Source organism: Poeciliopsis prolifica, unplaced genomic scaffold, assembly GCF_027474105.1.
Source record: "Poeciliopsis prolifica strain line A6 unplaced genomic scaffold, Auburn_PproV2 SCAFFOLD036, whole genome shotgun sequence".
NCBI lineage: Eukaryota > Metazoa > Chordata > Actinopteri > Cyprinodontiformes > Poeciliidae > Poeciliopsis > Poeciliopsis prolifica.
In genome coordinates, this window is record NW_026562411.1 from 3573980 (window position 1) to 3593618 (window position 19639).

General features: G+C 43.7%; 1 protein-coding gene across 6 annotated transcripts in view; it reads right to left on the reverse strand.

The window, feature by feature from the left end:
- ttn.2 (titin, tandem duplicate 2) overlaps positions 1-19639 on the reverse strand; it is a 202484-nt gene that overhangs the window by 2138 nt on the left and 180707 nt on the right. For all 6 annotated transcript variants that reach the window (XM_055052995.1, XM_055052994.1, XM_055052996.1 and 3 more), the window contains 23 exons: positions 17752-19483; positions 17367-17669; positions 16971-17282; positions 15479-15769; positions 15091-15390; positions 14203-14344; positions 13957-14120; positions 13568-13870; positions 12482-12763; positions 11777-12370; positions 10607-10897; positions 10195-10494; positions 9750-10052; positions 9371-9673; positions 9016-9284; positions 8614-8929; positions 8207-8512; positions 7800-8099; positions 7142-7717; positions 6664-6969; positions 6199-6581; positions 5892-6102; positions 28-5787 (listed from right to left, as the gene is read on the reverse strand). In XM_055052995.1, coding sequence (XP_054908970.1) covers positions 28-5787; positions 5892-6102; positions 6199-6581; positions 6664-6969; positions 7142-7717; positions 7800-8099; positions 8207-8512; positions 8614-8929; positions 9016-9284; positions 9371-9673; positions 9750-10052; positions 10195-10494; positions 10607-10897; positions 11777-12370; positions 12482-12763; positions 13568-13870; positions 13957-14120; positions 14203-14344; positions 15091-15390; positions 15479-15769; positions 16971-17282; positions 17367-17669; positions 17752-19483 — 14047 coding nt within the window. The remainder of the gene's footprint in view (positions 1-27; positions 5788-5891; positions 6103-6198; positions 6582-6663; positions 6970-7141; positions 7718-7799; positions 8100-8206; positions 8513-8613; positions 8930-9015; positions 9285-9370; positions 9674-9749; positions 10053-10194; positions 10495-10606; positions 10898-11776; positions 12371-12481; positions 12764-13567; positions 13871-13956; positions 14121-14202; positions 14345-15090; positions 15391-15478; positions 15770-16970; positions 17283-17366; positions 17670-17751; positions 19484-19639) is intronic.

Sequence of the window (19639 nt, forward strand, 5' to 3'; positions counted from 1 at the left end):
AAATCTATCGCTGGAGGAAGAGCTCACCTTTAAGCGCCATTTGCTGCTCTCGGTAAGCAGTGACTTTCTTGTATATGGACTGAAACACCTGACCACTGAAGGAGAAGGAGGATTTGGACACTCCTCCATCTGAGGTCATCTCACAGGTGTACTCTCCCTGGTCACTCTCTGCCAACTCATGAATCAGAAGACTGCAGGATCCTTCAGAGTAGTGCATCTCAAAGCGGCTGCTCTGTGAAAGCCTCCTGCCGCTAACGTACCACACCACCTCCCTGACACTGCTTTCACAGACGCAGGACATCTTGACTGAACCCTCGCAGGCCTCAGCTGTTAGCTGGCTGAGGACTTTGGGAGGTTTAGGGGTTGGGGATTTCACAGTAGGAGGAGAGACAACCCTCTTGGGGGACATAATTGGAGGAGGTGATTTTACCCTCTGAGGTGATTTGATTCCCTCAGGCTCAGGTGACTTCAATCCCCTTGGAGATTTGATACCTGGAGGTTCTGGAGACTTGATGCCTCTTGGTGTTTTGATTCCTGTGGGTTCTGGTGACTTGAGACCTCTTGGTGTTTTGATACCTGCAGGCTCTGGTGATTTAACACCACGGGGAGATTTTGCCTCTTCAGGTTCTGGTGACTTCACACCTCCAGGAGTTTTGACTGGTGGTGGTGACTTTAGTCTGGGTTCTGGAGATTTTAGCCCACGTGGTGACTTGATTCCTTCTGGTTCAGGAGATTTTACACCAGGAGTTGGTGATTTTAAGCTGCGTGCTGGAGAGGGTGCTGATGGCTCTGGAGATTTGATACTCTTAGCAGATTTTGCTTCCTCTGGTTCAGGAGACTTTACACTTGGTGCGGGTGACTTAACTTCAGGTGCAGGAGATACTGCAGCTGGGGACTTTACACTTGGTTCTGGTGACTTTATACTAGGTGCTGAGGAAGGAGCAGGAGATGCCGCTGAGGGCTCAGGTGACTTAACACTGGGTGCTGGTGACTTCACAGGTGGCTCAGTAGTTTTGACAGCTTTGATTTCCTCCTTTGGAGGTGGTCTACGGATTGTCAGAGTGAAATGAGCCTCCTGTCTACCTGCTGAGTTCTCGACGACCACAGTGTAACTGCCCTCATCAGATGTGGTCACAGATGAAATCTCTAGGGTGGACTTGTACTGAGTTGTGGTGACATGAATACGAAGAGATGATACAATTGTTTTGCTCTCATGTATCCAGGTTACAGTTGGTGCAGGCTCCCCATCGATGTCACAAGAGAACCGGGCTGTCTCTCCCTCTGCAACAGTTACAGACTGTGGCTTGGTGAGGATTTTGGCAGGAAGAGACGGTTTCTCTTTAGGCAACGAAAGTTGCTCAAGAGCAGAAGCAGTAGAGGATGTTTTCAGTTTATCTTCAGATGTTGCATGCTTTCCAGTTAAAGAAAACTTCTCTGAAGAATATGAGGAACTAGAAGAAAGATATTCAGTGGAGGCATACTTGATAGATGAGTCATACCTCTCAGCAGAGGAGAATCGCTCACCAGAAGAGAATCTCTCGGCCGAGGCACCAATTCTTTCCTGTGTGACAACCTCACGTGTTTCTGTTAGCTTTGACTTGCTCTCTTCCACCTCCAAATAGGTTTGCGAGGTATAGCCAGACTTAAAGTGCGTGGTGTGATAATGATCAATGCGTGTGACTTCAGGAACAAATGCTTTAGGAGCTTCCTCATCTTTGCGGCGGGAGGAGAATGTTGTGTATCCACCTCCTGACACTTCCAGGGTGGCATAGTCAGATGCCTCACCCTTTGAATTGGAGCACACACAGCGGTATGTGCCGCTGTCTTCTTCTTGGCAGTCCAGGATAGTGATGGTCAGAACGCCACTCATGTTTGTGAAAATGTATTTCTCACCATGTTCAGAGATTTCCGCTCCATTGTGGAACCATGCAACTTCAGCCTCTGGTTTTGCTTGGATGTTCAGGGTGAATTTTGTGTCCTGACCAGTTGGGATGCGATGAGAACGCATCCTCACAGTTACACGAGGAGCATGATCAAGACTGAAAGGTGCTTGACTCACAACCTGATATTTCCTCTCAGACTTCAGAGCAGCTTTCCTGGCTTCATAACGAGACATGATGTCAAAACGTGCCGACCGCTCAAACCTAGAGGAGGAGCGGGACGACCTCTCCACTGACCTAATAGGACTGGGAGAACGAGGACGGGTCCTCTCTGGAGTAGGGGATCTCCTCCCCACAATCTCTCCCTCTGTTTCAACAGGTCTAGCATGTGGTGGTCGGATCAGCTCCGAGACTGGTCGCATCAGCTCGATGTAGGTAGGAGACAGTGACCTTCTCCGTCTTGTGTACTGAGAAATAGTACGTTTCTTCTTTGTCTCTGTAACCTCAGCGGCCTCATGTATGACTCCCTGCTTCCTTTCCTCATGTTCAACAACACGTCGTTGAACTCGGATGGGGCTACCTGGAGGAGAGGCAGAAAATCCGAGCTCAAGTTCATCTTCCAGCATCATTGTCTCCTCCTCAGTTCTCTTCCTTGTCAGGTAGTCATCCACAGGCATCAGCAGCTCTTCATCACTGAGAGCTCCCAGAGACCTCCTTCTGGATCTAAAGGAGACTTCAGACTCAGGAGATGGTGAACGTCGGGCAGGTCTAACAGTCTCCAAATCATCCATTGTCAACTTGGGAATTCGCCATCTTGGTCTGTATTGGTCAGTGATTCTGGGGAGAGGCATCACATAGAACTGCTCCCACCTGGACAGACGAATACGTCTCTGCCTCTTTTGCACAATCCTTTCTGTTTTCTCTGATACCTCATACTGATCTCGTATCTTGCGATACCACTTCATGTCAGAGAGAGGTACAAACTGCTTAATGGCTTTGTCTTCATCCAGGGCTTTGGGATCATGAACCACAGGCTCGGGAATTTCATAGGGCATGAAAATCCTTCTCTCTTCCTCTAGCTTCTTGGTCTCCGTTTTCTCCTCTGTGATGTCAAATTCGCCTTCAATGTTCTTGGTGCTTACTGCGGGTTTGTAGACCTCTGCAGCAAATTTGAGGGCCTCCTGTGCTGTTGGGTTTAGAGGTACAAGTTCCTCTGTAGCTGCAATATGCTGAGCCATTTTGTTGGTCTTCTCTATTTGTTTTTGTACATGTCTGAGTTTCTCCTCTTCGCTCTTGTACTCTCTTCTAGTGTAAGTGAGACGGTCCACTTTCAGAGTAGCCTGGCAGCTTGCAGAGCCAGCAGAGTTGGTTGCTGTGACTTTGTACACACCACCATCCTCAAGCAGAGTCTCCCTGATGTGAAGGACATGATAATCAATGTCCTGTTCTATGACAACAACTTTGGGCCCAAACTGTAGAGGAAGGCCATCTTTTTCCCATTTAAGAGAAGGAGTGGGAACTCCTGACACCCTGAGTTCAAAGCGGACACTGTCTCCCTCTGTGCATTCAATATTAGCCAGTAGACGTTTGAACATGGGCCTCATTGTATCCTCAAGCACAGGATGAGGTATCACAGTGAGACGAGCCTTGCAGCTATCTTCTCCAAACCTGTTGTGGGCCATGACTGTGTACTCAGCATCATCACCAATGTCAAGGTTGTGAACCATGAGCTGATACAGACCCTTATCACTTGTGAAAGTGTACTTGCTGTTATCCTCTTTGATTTGTTCTCCATTTTTAAGCCAGGTTACATGAGGCTCTGGGTGCACAGTGATAGTGACACCAAAGCGCACATCCTCACCAATATATGCTGTGCGGTTGTAGAGTGGCAAAGTGAACTCAGGTGGTCTCTGGAGAAGTTTAGTTTTGTCAACCCTCCTCCTCAGCTTCCTGATGGTGCGGCTCATGTAGTGCTCTCTGATGCTCCTCACAGTTTCTACAAAGAGTTCTCCATAGGCACTGTCCTCTCCATCATCACTCACCACCTTGCATTTGTAGACACCATCATCAGACTCTTCAATGTCCTTCACATAAATACTGGCAAAGCCATTGCTGTAGGAAATCTCATACTTGGGGCTTGGATGTAACTGACGGTTTCCGAAGTACCATGATACCTGAGTACTCTTGTCAAAGTTCAAAATACTACAGGTAAATCTGACATGGCCACCTTCCTCAGCTGAGGCATGCATGACAGGCCCAGCACGCAAGCCATGGTACTCAGTTCCAATCTTAACTTTACCAACTTCCAGTCCTCGCTGGTTTCTGAAGGCACCACCGAACGCCACACGAGCTGCTGAAACTATGGTGTCAGTCTTCTTTACTAGTGACTGATAGTATCTTCTGTGTCTCAGTGTCCTGATGACCTTGTTGCTGACATGCTCAATCTTCATCTTGAGCCATGGATGTTCTAGAGCTTCATGGGCAGTCAAACGGAGCTTCCTGTCCTTGACTAGAAGTCTATCTATAAAGTCCATTGCCTCTAAGCTGATGTCCTTGAATGCTTCTCTGTCAAAAACGTATTCACAGTTTGAGATGTTCTCAATCATCTTTGTCATAGACTCTGCGGCAAATGGATTAAGGCCACTGAGTAGAACATATGCTAAAACACCAATAGACCACATATCAGTGGCTGTGGTGACCAGATCATGACGGTGAACCTCTGGGGCATAATACTCTGGAGCTGAAAATAGCATTCTGATGTTTTCTCCAGGAACCAACAATCGAGACTGTCCCATTTCAATCATTTTTATGTTGAGACTTCTCCTTGTGGAGTAAACAATGTTATCTGGGCGGATATCAAAGTGGCCAAAGTTTTGGCTGTGTAAGAATTTGACAGCAGAGCAAACTTGTCTCAGGTAGCGGACAATCTCCTGTTCCGTGAGCTCAAAGTTGTTGGTACCAAGCCGCTCAAAGATATCAACTCCAGAAATGAATTCAAAGATCAAGATAATCTCCTCCATGCTTTCAAAGTATTCATGGAGGTAGATGATATTCTTATGTCTTGCAACATTAAGAGCCTCTATTTCCCTGAGGACTAACTCACGATCAGTTCCTTTCACTTTGATGAACTTGGCCATGAAAGTCTTCTTTGTGGCAATCTCCACACAGCGGTGGACCACTCCAAACTGTGAGCGAGCAAGCTCCTCTGAGATGATGTATTTGGAAGAAAGCTCCTTCACCTTGTAGAACACAGCTTCCTCCTTGGTGATCTCTCTGTCTTCATCAACTTCCTCGTCATAGTTTCTGATCACAGATTTGTCTTCTTTGGTGGTAATGGGCTCAGTTGGAGGAGATGGAAGGCTGACTCCAAACTGGTTCTCTGCAATAACGCGGAACTGATATTTGGTCTTTCCAAATATGTTGATGATGGTGATACTGCAGTCTGTTGTATGACCAGCACGAATCCACCTATCAGCAGTAGTTGGGCACTTTTCTACAATGTAGTTAATAATCTCACTGCCACCATCACTGGCAGGGGGCTCCCAGGTCAGTGTGATAGAATCCCGTGCAATGTCACTGACCACAAGTCCCTTTGGAGCATCAGGGATGTCAGCCACATTCACCTCTATAGTTTGCTTGTCTGATCCGAATCTGTTCTTTGCAGTAATGGCATAATAGCCAGTATCCTTCCTCTGTACTCCCTTCAGGAACACCAGGGAGGTGAAGGATCTTGTGGTGATAACTTGATGATAAGCAGAGCTTGAGAGGATCTCCGGACCCTTCTGCCAAGTGACCGCTGGCTCAGGCTTTCCTGAGATGGGGATCTTGATGGTGACGTGATCACCACGCACAGCTTGTACAGCTCCCATTCCCTGGAGTTCTTTAGGCAGGTGTATTTTTGCAGGAACTGAAATTAAAGAATCAAAAAATAAAATTTCATTAGAATGTAAAAAAAAAAAAATAATAAGAAAACTTAGAATATAATCTAATACAGATGTTTGGCATAAATACCTTCCACCTCCAGGTTGGCTGTTGTAGAGATTGATCCTGACGGATTAGTTGCTCTGACCTGGTACAATGAGGCATCATTCTCATCAGCTGCAGTGATGACCAGCTGATAGTAGCCACCCTTGAACTCAAGGACTTTTATTTTTGTTCCATCTGCCAGGATCTCCTTGCCACTGCGGTACCATTTGACAACAGGCTTTGGATGGCCCACAACCTTGTTATAGGAAAATATAATCAGAATAAATTAACCTGCTGAAGAAAAATCAAAGATAGAAAATGACATAAAAAAGTTTTTCTATTTTGTAAATACCTTGGTGACAAAGGTGGCATTGCTATGGTATTTGACAGTCATGTCTCTGATCTCCTCTCTGAATGCAGGAGCACGAGGAGCCTGTTCAGACTTGGGAATGACTGGCAGAGAGATTTCAGACCAGTCGCTCTCACCACCAATGTTCTGGCATTTCACACGGAACTCGTACTCAAAGCCCTCAATCAAGCCTGTGACTTCATAGCTGGTCTCTGTAAATTTCTTTGTTGTTACAGAAATCCATTTGTTCTGCTTCTTCTCGCGTTTCTCAAGGAAGTAGCTGGTGATTTTCGCTCCTCCATCGCTAGTTGGAGGCTTCCAACAAACGACACAAGAGTCTTTGGTCGAACTCATAATGAATGGCTGCTGTGGGATTCCAGGTTTATCTGTGATCAAAACAACAGAGGGTTGTTATTCTGTCTTTCTGCTAACTAGAACTCAAGGCAAAATTTAGTTTAAGGGGATTACCATATGGAGTCTTGATGATGACAACTGATGGAATCTCCAGAGACTCACTGACACCATACTGGTTCTGTGCTGATACTCTGAAGTAGTATGCAGAGCCCTCAGTCAGGTTGGGCACACGGCAGGTGGTGCCAGAGACAGAGGAGGACACCAGGTGCCACTGTTCACCCTCTTTGGCTTCACGTTTCTCCACAATGTAGTTGGTGATTACAGACCCTCCATCATCCTTAGGAACCTTCCAGCTGATCACAGCTGAGCTCCTGAGCAGGGATTCAACAACAACGGGACCCTCAGGGATGCAAGGTTTGTCTGGGGAAAAAATAGTAAAGCGACATCAGGACCAGCACATGGTGTTAATTGATAAAAAACTGTCAAAGAATAATCAAAGAATGCAAATATTCAATGTTCATTAGAATTTTACTTTTAAAAAAATATTTTTAAGTTGTTTTAAAAAATAAATTTTAGTGATGTACGCCAATACCTTGGATTTCAACACGCAGAGAGGTGTCAACAGTTCCAAACACATTGCTGAGCTGAACCTTGTAGCGGCCAGCGTTGGTTTTTCGTTGGGCATTCCTCACAACAAGGTGGGTGTAGCTTTCTGTGTTCTCAATGATTACGTTCTCAGATGAATTTAGAGGTTTCTTGCCGTAGAACCACATGATCTGGGGGATTGGACGACCAATGTAGACGACATGGAGCCGGAGGCTGGTACCTGCCCCAGCATAGTACTTTTCTTTCAGAGGGAAGCCAGGATGGAATTGGGGAGCTGCCTGCAAGCGTAGTTTGCCACTGGTCTCTATCTCTCCAGCCTCGTTGACAGCCCTGCAGGTGTACACGCCTTCGTCTTCTTGCTCCTCTGTCAGAATTGTGAGGGAGTGGTTACGACCATCCGAGCTCATCTTGTACTTGCGGCTCTGGATCAGTTCTTTGCCATAGCGATACCACTTGATCTCAGGCAAAGGTCTGCCAATGATTCCACAAGTTAGAGTGCCAGACTCGCCAAGCTTGGTGGTTACATCTTGGACCTCTTCCTTCAAAGCTGGAGCTTCACCAACTGCAGAAAAAATATGATTTTTATTTACTCCAACCTTAAATGTTACATCAAAATTTCATTGGGTCCAGAATAACCAACTCACCGCTCAATTTGGTCTTGATGCCCATGGGTGTGCGACGAGGTCGGCTGAGTCCAGCCTCATTTTCAGCAAAGATTCTGAATTCATACTCTGTGGCCTCCATCAAGCCACCCATGGTGAACTGCCGATCCTTGGAACGCTCCTTGTTGCATTTCTTCCAAGCGCTCTCTCCAGCCTCCCTGAACTCAATCCAATAACCCAGGATCTCCTTTCCACCATCGTGTTCTGGTCTGAGCCAATGAATGGTGATGCTGTCTTTAGTAATAGAGATGATGTCAATATCTCCTGGTTGGGTGGGCTTGTCTACAGGGAGAGACGGCAAGAAGTTAATAATAGAAAAAGTTTAAAAATTCTAGCAACGTTTTATCACTTCATTCATGGGAATATAAGCATTAAATAACACAACTCACCAAATGGATCTTTGCAGACCACCGATTCTGAAGCAGGACCGGGTTCACTCTGCCCAATGTCATTTTGAGCCACCACTCTAAACATGTACTCTGCATTGGGTATAAGTCCGGTGGCATTGAACATGGTGGTAGTGATGTGGGTCTTGTTGTGACGGACCCACTTCTCTGTGGAAACCTCCCTTCTTTCAACATAGTATCCTGTGACACGAGAGCCACCATCGTCCCGAGGCCGGGCCCAAGACAGAGACACTGTGGTCTTGGTGACGTCCATGATCTCTGGTGGGTTACTGGGAGGTTCAGGTGGACCTGCAAGTATAGGTATTGTCAGTAAAACATGAATGTATTTTGAATCACATCACAGCAGCTTAGATTTGAAAGTTGAGAACAATTTCAAAAATAGTACTCACAAAGAGGTGTCTTTGGCAGAACAGCTCCATCTGACTTAAGGGATCTGCTAACACCAAATTGGTTCTCAGCAAACACCCTGAAGTGGTACTCTACATTCTCCTTCAAGCCCTTGACCACCAGGGAGGTCTCAGTTACCCGGGCATCCACTGTGTACCAGGCAGCCTTTGGTACTTCCCGCCTTTCTACTATGTAGCCCAGGATGTCAGATCCACCGTCATCTGAAGGTGGTCTCCAGCTGACGCGAACTGATCTAGCTTGGATGTCATCAAATTCTAGAGGACCTTCTGGGGCATCAGGTCGACCAATCACTTTCACCTGGTAGTGAAAAGCATAAACATTATTACATTTTTTTATTTAATCTCTTTTTCTTCCTAAGAATTCCTAGAGCTGATGTATCTCACCTTAATGTACACAGCTTTCCTACCACATTTGTTTTCCAGCACCAAATCATAGGTACCGGTGTCATCTTTGTGTGCCTCTTTGATGACCAGCTCAGTAATGTCATCGTGGGTGGCAATCATGGCACGATGTGAGATGTCACGACCATCCTTTGTCCACTTAGCTGTGGGTATAGGTTTGCCTTTGATGGGTACAGACAAATGGACGACTCCACCTTGCCGCACCACGTATCCTTCCTCGTATATGCGATCAAGCTCAAAGTCAGGATAATCTGAGAAAGACACAAAAATCAGCTTTGCTTATCAAATTGTTCATTCAACATATAAATGCATGTACTGTGTGAAATTCTTCTCTTACCGAGCATTTCTTGGACTTTAACTACTCCAGAAATCTCTGCAGGCTCTCCGGCACCACCTGCATTGCAGGCAATGACTCTGAACCTGTACTCTGCACCCTGGGGCATGTGTGTTAGGGTGTACTCGCACATCTTGGTGGGTGTAGTATTGCACAGAGTCCATTCAATCTGGTCCACCTTTTGCATCTCAATGAGATAGCCAGTAACAACAGAACCACCCTCTTCTTCAGGCGGCAGCCAGGCCAGAGAGACTGATGTCCGTGTGCTGTCTGTAACTCTGGGTTTAACTGGAGGACCTGGAGGTTCTATTTAGCAACACAGAAAGATGTACTAAATAAACTGATCTCCTTTATTGTAACTCTAAATTTTTGCGTCACTTACCAATGGGATCCATTGCAACAACTATGGCAGAACTTTCACTGGGTTTGCCAGTTCCTCTGGAGTTGATAGCAGTGATTCTGAACTCATATTCCAGGCCCTCAATCAGCCCGGAAGAACGATATCTGGTCATAGTGACTGGATTCTTATTGATTCTCAACCACCTGTCAGATCGTGCTTCTTTACGTTCTATTATGTAGCCAGCAATGGTGGAGCCACCATTGTCCACAGGTGGTTGCCAGGTCACGGTCATGCCTTCATGGGTGACATCAATCACCTCTGGCCTGCTTGGAGGTCCGGGGATGGCTACACGGGGAGAAAACGTGGAAATTTTACTGAACTGTGGGGCGAAAAGTATCTTTTTGACCAAATAATCCAAGAAATTCATCTGGCCAACCATGATTGTAGATAATAAGAACAGCAGATATGAAGATGACTCAGAACTCACTCTTGGGACTCTTGCACTCCACCACTTCAGACTGCAGGAAGCCACCAAAACCAAAGCGATTCATGGCAGCAACACGGAACACATACTCGGTTCCTTCGTTAAGCCTGGTGAACTTGAAGCAAGGTCTGGTCACAGATTCAGAGACGGTGGACCAGCCTGGGTGGTGGGCTTCTCGCTGCTCCACCACGTATCCACTGACATTGGCTCCACCGTCTTTCTCTGGAGGTTCCCAGCTAACTGTCACCGAGACTCCATCAACCTCCTCAATTTTCATGGGACCAACTGGGATACCAGGTTTGTCTGCACAGAAACGACAAAATACAGTCAATTTATGTTCAAGAATTATTTCCGGAGTCTCTGTTACTTCAATGCACAGGTCAATCAGATATTTATTTGTATGACATGTTCTTACCCAGGATGATGACCTTGATAACCTCCGTTGCCATGCCAACAGCATTTTTAACCTCCAAGGTGTAATCTCCAGTGTCATCGATGGTGGTGTCACGGATGACCAGGTGTGTGTATTTCCCGTTGCTGTCGATTTTGATACGGTCTAAGCTGTCCTTCAGCTTGGCACCACCGAAGAACCAGGAGCAAACTGGCAGTGGTTTGGCTTTAATCGGGATGTTCAGGTCAATAGATTTGCCACGGTGCACATGAACAATCTTCTGAGGGATGCTGGTCAAGTCAATCTTTGGCGTCACTGAAAAAAAACAAAATAATATTTATTTGATTAAATTCTGAGTTTCTGAAAGAAAGTATAATGTGTGCTAAATGTTTTAGGTCAGGGCTTCCCAAATCACATTAGTTTCTGGCATGGCAGCCTCTTTGCAAACCAACAGATAAGGCCACAAAATACGTAAAGGATCATTGAATTTTTTTCACTCTCATTTGTTATTGAATTTTTACTTTTATTTGGTAAAAATGGTGTCTCATACTTTCTGATTTTAGTTGGCAAACTAATATGACTTTATAAATGTGATACTGAATATATTATCAGATCAAAAATTTCCACCATAATCCCCTCGTTTAATAAGGAAATATGTGATATTTTTTTAAATTAATTTTATGAAACTCTATTTAACCTCCATAGTTTAGGTTTTTCAGCAGTGTCCTCTGGCTGCTGGACAGTTCCTTTGATCCTTTGGTCGTTTTCTTGTCAGAAACCCAGTTTTCCCTCAGTGTATCATACTATTTATTACATCCCTAAAAGGCTGTTTATTTATTTTATGTTTATTTAAGTTAGCCTTATTTCATACTTTAGGTGTTATTAATATCTTCCAATAGCACTAAGTTACCTAACTAGTGATATTTTCCATTTTATTGTTAACTTTTATAATTCAAAAACATGACTGCCTGAGCCTTCCTACCAGGCTTTAGCAAGTTTTCTGTGGGAAACCCAAAGAAACTTTTCCATTTCTAGTTTCAAGAGAAAAGTAACTGGAAAAATGTGACTTGCAGCTAATCAGAAAGATAAGTATGGGAAAACATATTTCTCATCTTTTGCTAATACTCTGAAAGCCCCTAGTGCCCTCTGAGGTAAACAGAATTGTTCCAGGTTGTTGACGCTGTGAAGACTCACCCTTGATCTCCTGGATTATGATTGGTGTCACAATGTCCATGGGCTCACTGACTCCCCTGCTGTTGGTGGCACGGATCCTGAACAGGTACTGGTCGTTCTCTGTAAGCGACTGAATTGTGTGCTGGGACTGAGAGGCCTTAACTGTCGCCACAGCGCTCCACCTGTCTGACCCCACTTTGCAAGCCTCTATGATATAACCTGTCAGCCTGCTGCCGCCATCATGCAGTGGTCTTTCCCAATGGAGGGTCACAGTGGACTTGGTGACATCAACAATGCTGAGGTCCATGGGCACTGATGGTACTTCACACACCAGCACAGGCTCAGTTGTCTCACAAGGCTCACCAACACCATAAATGTTCTCAGGTAGGACTCTGAAGAAGTAGTGCACGCCTTCCTCCAAGCCTGTGATCCTGTACAGAGTCTTCCTGCATTCAGTGGTCACAGTCTTGTATGACTTCATGTTGGCTTCTCTCTTCTCTACAATGTAGTTGCTGACATGAGCGCCACCGTCCAGGCTTGGGACGTCCCAGGTGATCACAACCGACTCCTTGGTGTAGTCTTTCACCCTGACAGAGCCAGGAGGACCAGGGGTGTCTGAAGAACAGACACATCAAGAAATTGACAATTTATGTCTCTGCAAATCTCTTTCAAAAAGTGTAAACATCGGAAAATTACTTGATTAAAAACGAACTTGACAGAACTTACCGTAGACCTTGACCAGGATAATGCACGTTTTCTTTCCAGATGGATTCTCTGCCTCCACAACATATTTTCCAGAATCGTAGCGATTTACTTTCTCCACCAGGAGAGAGGTGTGACTGTCGGTGGTCTCAATAAAGCCTCGGCTCTGCAGCTCCACCCCGGTCTTTCTCCAGGCAACAACTGGTGCCGGTCGGCCAGTGATGGACACGAACAGGCGGAGGGTACCGCCAGCACGCAGACAGACCGTCTTCTTCAAGTCTTCGGCCAGTTCCAGGTCAGGCATTTCTGAAGATGGAAACAATAGGAGGTCATTAAAAATCCTGCTCAGATACACACATTTTTTGTTGCAATTTTGCCCTTATTTCAAATGTATTTAGTTTTTGTTTGTTTTGGGTTTTTTTTTTTGCAAATTTCAATACTTTTTGTTTGTACATCCAAATAGTTTCACATTTCAAATGCAACTTTTACATTTGAAATGACAGAATAAAAAGATTCTTACCAAAAATGTTTTGACATTTTTATTAGTGCGCAAAAGTAATGATTCATATTTTCTTTCATTATTTTTTTCTTATGGAGTTATTTAACCCTCTCCAGGTAGATGTTGCAGATTTGCAACAGCTAAATGCTACTTAGCTAGTCTTTGCAAGTAATTTGACCCTGACAGGGTTAAAAGAAAACCTTTTAAAAAATCTTTCTGAGGACATTTTTCTTAGAAAAAAATATCTCAAATTAAGAGAAACTACTTCCTCTACTCATAAAAGAACCAATTTCCACAATTTCCTTGAAATTTCAGTTACAAATCACTGACCCAAGAAATATTTTTAAAAAACAGTTTGTTAAATATTTTTCCAGCAGCTTAATGTACAGTTTTAGATCAGCTTCTTATCTATTTTTTTAAGCGACAATAACAATCGTACAGTTAATGAGTTTATATTTCAGGGGATGTCCAAATATTTAAAAATGCAAATTAAAAAATCTCAAAAGAGCTTATGAATTGCTTAGAGCTGCAGTGTGAAACTTTTTTAAAACTTTGTTAAAATGTCACAATGTTATGACAGTACGGTATGAGACTAATACTAATGAACTCACCAACTTTCTCCAGTGGCTCGACCTCTCCACTCGGTTCACTGAACTCCCCGGTGCCTTTGCCGTTAATGGCCGCCACCCTGAACCTGTACTTCTTATTGGCTGCCAGGCCACCGGCCACGTACTCATTGGTCTTTATAGGCTTAGCAGTGGCGCGGTACCACTGCTCCGAGTCCTCCTCTAAGATCTCTATGACGTAGCCTGTGACATCGGAGCCGCCGTCGTACATGGGTCTGGTCCAGGTCAGGCTAATGCTGTGCTTGGTTGTGTCCACTATGCGAGGTGTTGATGGAGCAGCCGGGGTGTCTGACAGGGATGAAATAAATAAGTTAACAACATACTTTCATGTTTTAATATTTGGAAATTCTGAAGTTAAAAGTAAAAAGACTCACATGTGGGATCTTTACAGACAATGTATGGTGATGCATCGCTTGGCTGGCTTTCTCCAGCATTGTTGAGGGCTGTGACTCTGAACTGGTACTCGCCTCCCTCTATCAGGCCAGTGATTTTCAGACGGATGTCATAAATTGTGTAAGTTCTGTTCACCCGAGTCCATCTGATTCAACAGAGCAAAGAAATTGATGCATGTTTTTCTGAGACAGTTAAAGCTGATATCTGTTTAAAGAACATGTTTTAACCTTGTGCTGCTTTTCTCTCGTTTTTCCACGATGTAGTTCTTAATCTCACTGCCTCCGTCGCTCTCAGGCTTCAGCCACTCGATGATGATGTGCTCCTTACCCACCGTTGTGGCTTCTGGGGCGCCCGGCGGGGATGGGACGGCTGGGAAAGAGGTGTCAGATTAGAGAATAATTCTGTCTTGCCCTTTCGCAGGAGGAAAACAAACTGCAGACAACACCAACTAACCTAGCCAATGTTATTAAAATGAACAGAATGAAATTGCTTTCATTCAGGAGAAAACTATAACTGGCTGCAACTATATTGCACATATATAAAAACAAATACTGAAATTATATATAAAATATCCTTTACTTCCATGTTTATGAAAGTATTAGCCTTTCGGATTGATGTGAAATAGATTTTGTTCTGCAGCTATGAGAAAATTACGGCACTTCATATTTCTTCTGGCAGTTCTGACAGCAAAAGTTGTGCAAGAACACCAGAGTCATTTGGTTTCAACAATAATTCAATACATATTTTGAAAATAGTATTTTCTGTTGAGTATTCATTACCCCAAAAAATTTGTGTAAATACAAATTTTTTTAAATTCTTCACCTAAAAATTAACCAGTGTGAAAAACTCTGTTACTATAACTAATAAAAAGCAAACTAAAAATAAATTACATTTGCATAATAATAATAATAATGATAATAATAAATCAAAGCTAGCAAATGCATTAATTAAATTAACAAAAGTTGACTAAAAGTCACAACAAAATAAAATTAAATTATAATGAAAAACTCAAAACTATTATAACCTCTGAAACCTAGATGTAGAAATATTTAATTATTTAAATTAAACCTGAAGTCTGAAAGTGAAATATTTGACAAAGAGAAGCGGTTTCGTACTGTAGGCGTTTCTGGCGATGACCGGCTCGGACTCCAGAGGAACTCCAGGTCCAAACTTGTTGACTCCCCTGACTCTGAAGACGTATTCATTGTTCTTGATCAACCTGGAGCTCACACATGACAGCGACTTGCACTCTGTCTCCATGATGACCCAGTTGAGCCGGCTGGTTTCACGTCGCTCTACGATGTAATGGCTGACGATGTCTCCGCCGTCCTCCAGAGGAATCTTCCAGGAAACCGTACACTTTTCTTCAGTGACTCTGCTGATCACGATCTTGTCAGCAGGTTGTCCAGGAGTGTCTGAGAGGAAAACAAATCAAGAGTTAGACATTTTTGTGACATGTTCATATTCTGGCCCAAGCCTAAATACTGAAACATGGCTACTCACCCAGAACCTTCACATTGACCGAAGCGGTCTTAATACCATTGGGGTTCTTGACGGTGAGGATGTATCTACCCGTATCGTATCTGTCGCAGTTTTTGATGACAGCCATGGCTCTTGTTGATGTGTATGTCAGAGAGTATTTCTCTCCCAACTCCAAAATCTTGTCACCCTTGGACCAGTACACTGTGGGTTCTGGTTTGCCTCCCACAGCACCGTCCAGAACAAGGTCAGAGCCAGCCATAATGGTGATGACCTCACGCGTCAGTTTGCTGTCAAGTTCAGCTCTAGGAGGAGCTGCAGTAAATAAGACAAAGTTTTGAGTTGTGATAAACATTTGACTATAAAATGGATTTCAGTTCAATTGTTCTGTATGGATGTTGTAGCAATACACCCACCAAGAAATACATTTTAGCAATACTTCCAGGACAATCATGACACAATTGTCTTTCTTTCACAAGTAGAGTAAGAGTTTTACAAATTCTAAACTGCAATTTATATTTTATCAAGCAGTATTGCTGTGGCATAGCCCTCTAAGACAGCGGAAATTGCTGGAAAGCGGTTTGTTTTGATGAATAACAAGCTTTGTGAAATGCAGAAGAAACTGCAAAGATTCCACTTTTTGATCATGTATGTTCTGATATTACCACATATGTGGAAAAATCTTAACCTGGACTTTTAGAAATGTACTTTTGATAGTTTCAAGTGGTTAACAACAGAGGAGTAATCAAGATGAATGCTAAATTGGAAAAAAATTTGGAAAACTTTGCAGGTTTGATACTTTAGGTTTGTCGACAAAAACACCAAGAATAAATACTTCATTTATTCTAAGTTTGAAATAATCTCTATTAATTTTATTATTATTCATCTGGGGTTAATGAGGGTGTTTTTGATTTGAAATTTAGTCTATTCATTAAAAAACTGTGAAATTGCCCTTTCATTTAGTAGTAATAGAAATCATATACTAACTTGCTAGCATTGTTAGTCGCTGTTAGCAAGTTACTGTATTCTCACAGTTCTTACAAATCTCATTTTCTCTGATCATTGTCTCTTTTTCTTTAAATTACTCAACAGGCTGTGGTTCAGATGATTTAAAAGAGGTGAAAGCTTCTTTAATGTTTATGTAATCAAATAAAGTTGACCAACCTAAGTTCAGCTCTAGGAGGAGCTGACTCCTTCAGTTAACATTATTAGGGAACAACTAAAATATTGCTTTGTTTCATACTTCAAAATGAGTCTCAAAGTAGATAAATATGTAAAACCCTGCTCCTCACCTGACTCATAATAATAATTTTTATTTAATTTTCAACCATTATAAATAGTGATTCTCAAGAGCAGCTTCAGTTAGATGAGAAATATCGCAAGATCTTCACTGGTGTGATAAAGTTTTTTTAAAGTTATTAAAATATAGTAAATTGTATTGTAAACAGAACTTTAGAAATAAAAACCATCTCGAAATTTAAATATAAAAAAAATAAGGAGAAACATTTAGACGTACAGTATTCATCCTTGCATGTGATTGGACCAGTGGTCTCAGAAGGCATGCTGTGGACCCCGGCTGCATTCTTGGCGATGACACGATACTCAAAGGTTTCTCCCTCTCCCAAGTTTGTGACTGTGAAGTAGTTCTCTGTGATCGTGGTGTAGTTGCACTTGAGCCAGCGGTTGTCGTCCCACTCATCTGTGCTGTAGACCTTCCTCTCCACAATGTAGCCAACGATCTTATTGCCACCATCATTGAAGGGTATAGTCCAGCACAGCGAAACAGAGGAGCGGCTGATATCGGTAATCTCAGGTTTACCAGGCGGATCTACAACAAGCAAGTTAAGACTTTATAAAATAGCACAGCAGGAGTTTATTCAATTACACATTGGAATTACCAGTGGTTCCTTACCAACAGGATTGAGTGCTACCACTGGTCTGGAGGCTTCACTGGCCTTGCTCAGTCCAGCGAGGTTCATGGCATACACTCTGAACTGATACTCCAGGCCCTCGATCAGGTTGGACACCTTGTAATGGCACTCAAGGCAGGGCAGTTTGTTCTCCCTCACCCACAAGATTGTGTTCCTCTCTTTCTTCTCAATCCAGTATCCTGTCACCTGGCTGCCACCATCAGAATATGGCACATCCCACTTGATGCCAATGGCATTTGCTGACACAAATACCACATCAGGGCGAGTTGGAGGACTTGGAGGAACTGCAAATGTAAACAGAGAGAGATTATTAAGAGCCAAAAAGTGCCAAGATGTGTAATGTTGCCTTACTTAAGCAGAACTTACTGAATGGATGCTCGATTACAACAGCTGCAGACTCAATGGACTTGCTGACTCCAAACTTGTTCTCAGCACACACTCTGAATGTGTATTCCATGTATTTGGTAAGATGAGTCACTTTGATTGTTGTTCTCTGCACACTGGAGTTTACTACCTGCCATGAAGCATGGCCAGACTCGCGTTTCTCAACAATGTAGTTGGTTATTTCAGTGCCGCCATCATCAGCTGGCTCTGACCATGACAGTGTGCAAGACTCTGATGAGATTCCAGAAATCTTCACAGGGCCAGTTGGTGGGCTCGGTCTACCGACGACGACCACAGTCACTGTGAAAGTCATCACACCGGCAGCATTCTCCAGGATCAGGTAATACTTGCCACTGTCACTTCTCTTGCTGTCTCTCACTATTAGTGTGGTTCTCTCCTTTGTGGTCCTGATCAAGACTCTGTCAGTCTCTTTCAGCTTCATTTCCTCCAGTTTCCATGTGACCTTGGGTGCAGGTCTGCCACTTATTGGGATATCAATTGTGATAGTATTGGAAAGCTTACAGGTGATGAGCTGGTTAGTGATACTACTGAGATCAGCAGTTGGCTCAATGAGAGGCTCCTTAATGACCACAGAGCTGAAAGTACTTTGAGGCTCACTGATTCCAGCATCATTTTTGGCCTTGACCCTAAAGTCATACTCAGTGTTTTCAATCAAACCTTCTACCAGCATCTTTGGCAATTTAGTCTCTCCATAAACAATCCAACGGTCACTACCCTTGGCTCTGAATTCAACAATGTACCCTCGGATGCGGCTGCCTCCATCATGGTCAGGTTTAAGCCACACGAGGGAGGCTGTGGAACTAGTGGTATCGACAACATCTAATCTTTTGGGTGGTGCAGGCTCTTCTGTGGCAACGACAGGCTCAGTCATTTCCTTTGGTTCACCTTGACCATACTGGTTAACAGCAGTCACTCTGAATAAGTATGGCACACCAATGTCCAGACCAGTTATCCTTATCATTTGGCGTGAGCTCTTGCTGCTGACTTCCTGCCAAGCAAGGCGGCTTGCCTCACGTTTATCTACTATGTAGTGATGGATGCGGGATCCACCATCATTGGATGGAGCATCCCACATCATTGTCAAAGCACCACGTGTAACATCTTTGAAGGAGATTGTGCCTGGAGGTCCTGGAGTGTCTAAGACTTTGATAGTGAATGTGATAGACTTTCTTCCACTGTTGTTTTCCAGGGATAGGGTGTATTTTCCTGCCTCATATCTTGTGCAGCCTTCTATAGTCAAAGTGGATGAGCTTTCTGTGGTGTTGACATCTGCCATGACAGGAAGCTCACCATCTACTCTAGACCAGGTGGCCAGCGGAGTAGGCTTTCCTCTGAAAGCAACGCTGAGAGTGACTATTCCTCCGTTCTTCACAGTGTGAGTTTGTTTGAAGTTTGCATCGATGTCAAATTCTGGAGATGTAAGTCTATCCAGAGCCTGAACAGGGTTTGGCATAACTGAAGCTTCACCCTCTCCTGACCCATTCACAGCACTGACTCTGAACTTGTAAAGCTCTCCAGCTACCAGGCCCTTTACAGTGTATCTATTGTGGATACAAATCTGACTATTGACTCTGTGCCACTCCTCTAGACTGGCCTTACACATGTCGATGTTATAGCCAATAATTTCCAAGCCACCATCAAATACTGGTTTTGTCCATTCCAGGGTGACAGTGGACTTAGTGGAATCAATGACCTGTTAAAGAAAGAAAGTTTATTTATCCCTCTGCTCGTTTTTGCTGAGGTAACTCTTGTTATACGTATCAGTTTCCTTAAAGTACAAATAATTCACTCATAAAGCTTTATGATCCTTCACAGAACAGCTTTGTAATTCTTGTTAAAGATCAGCATT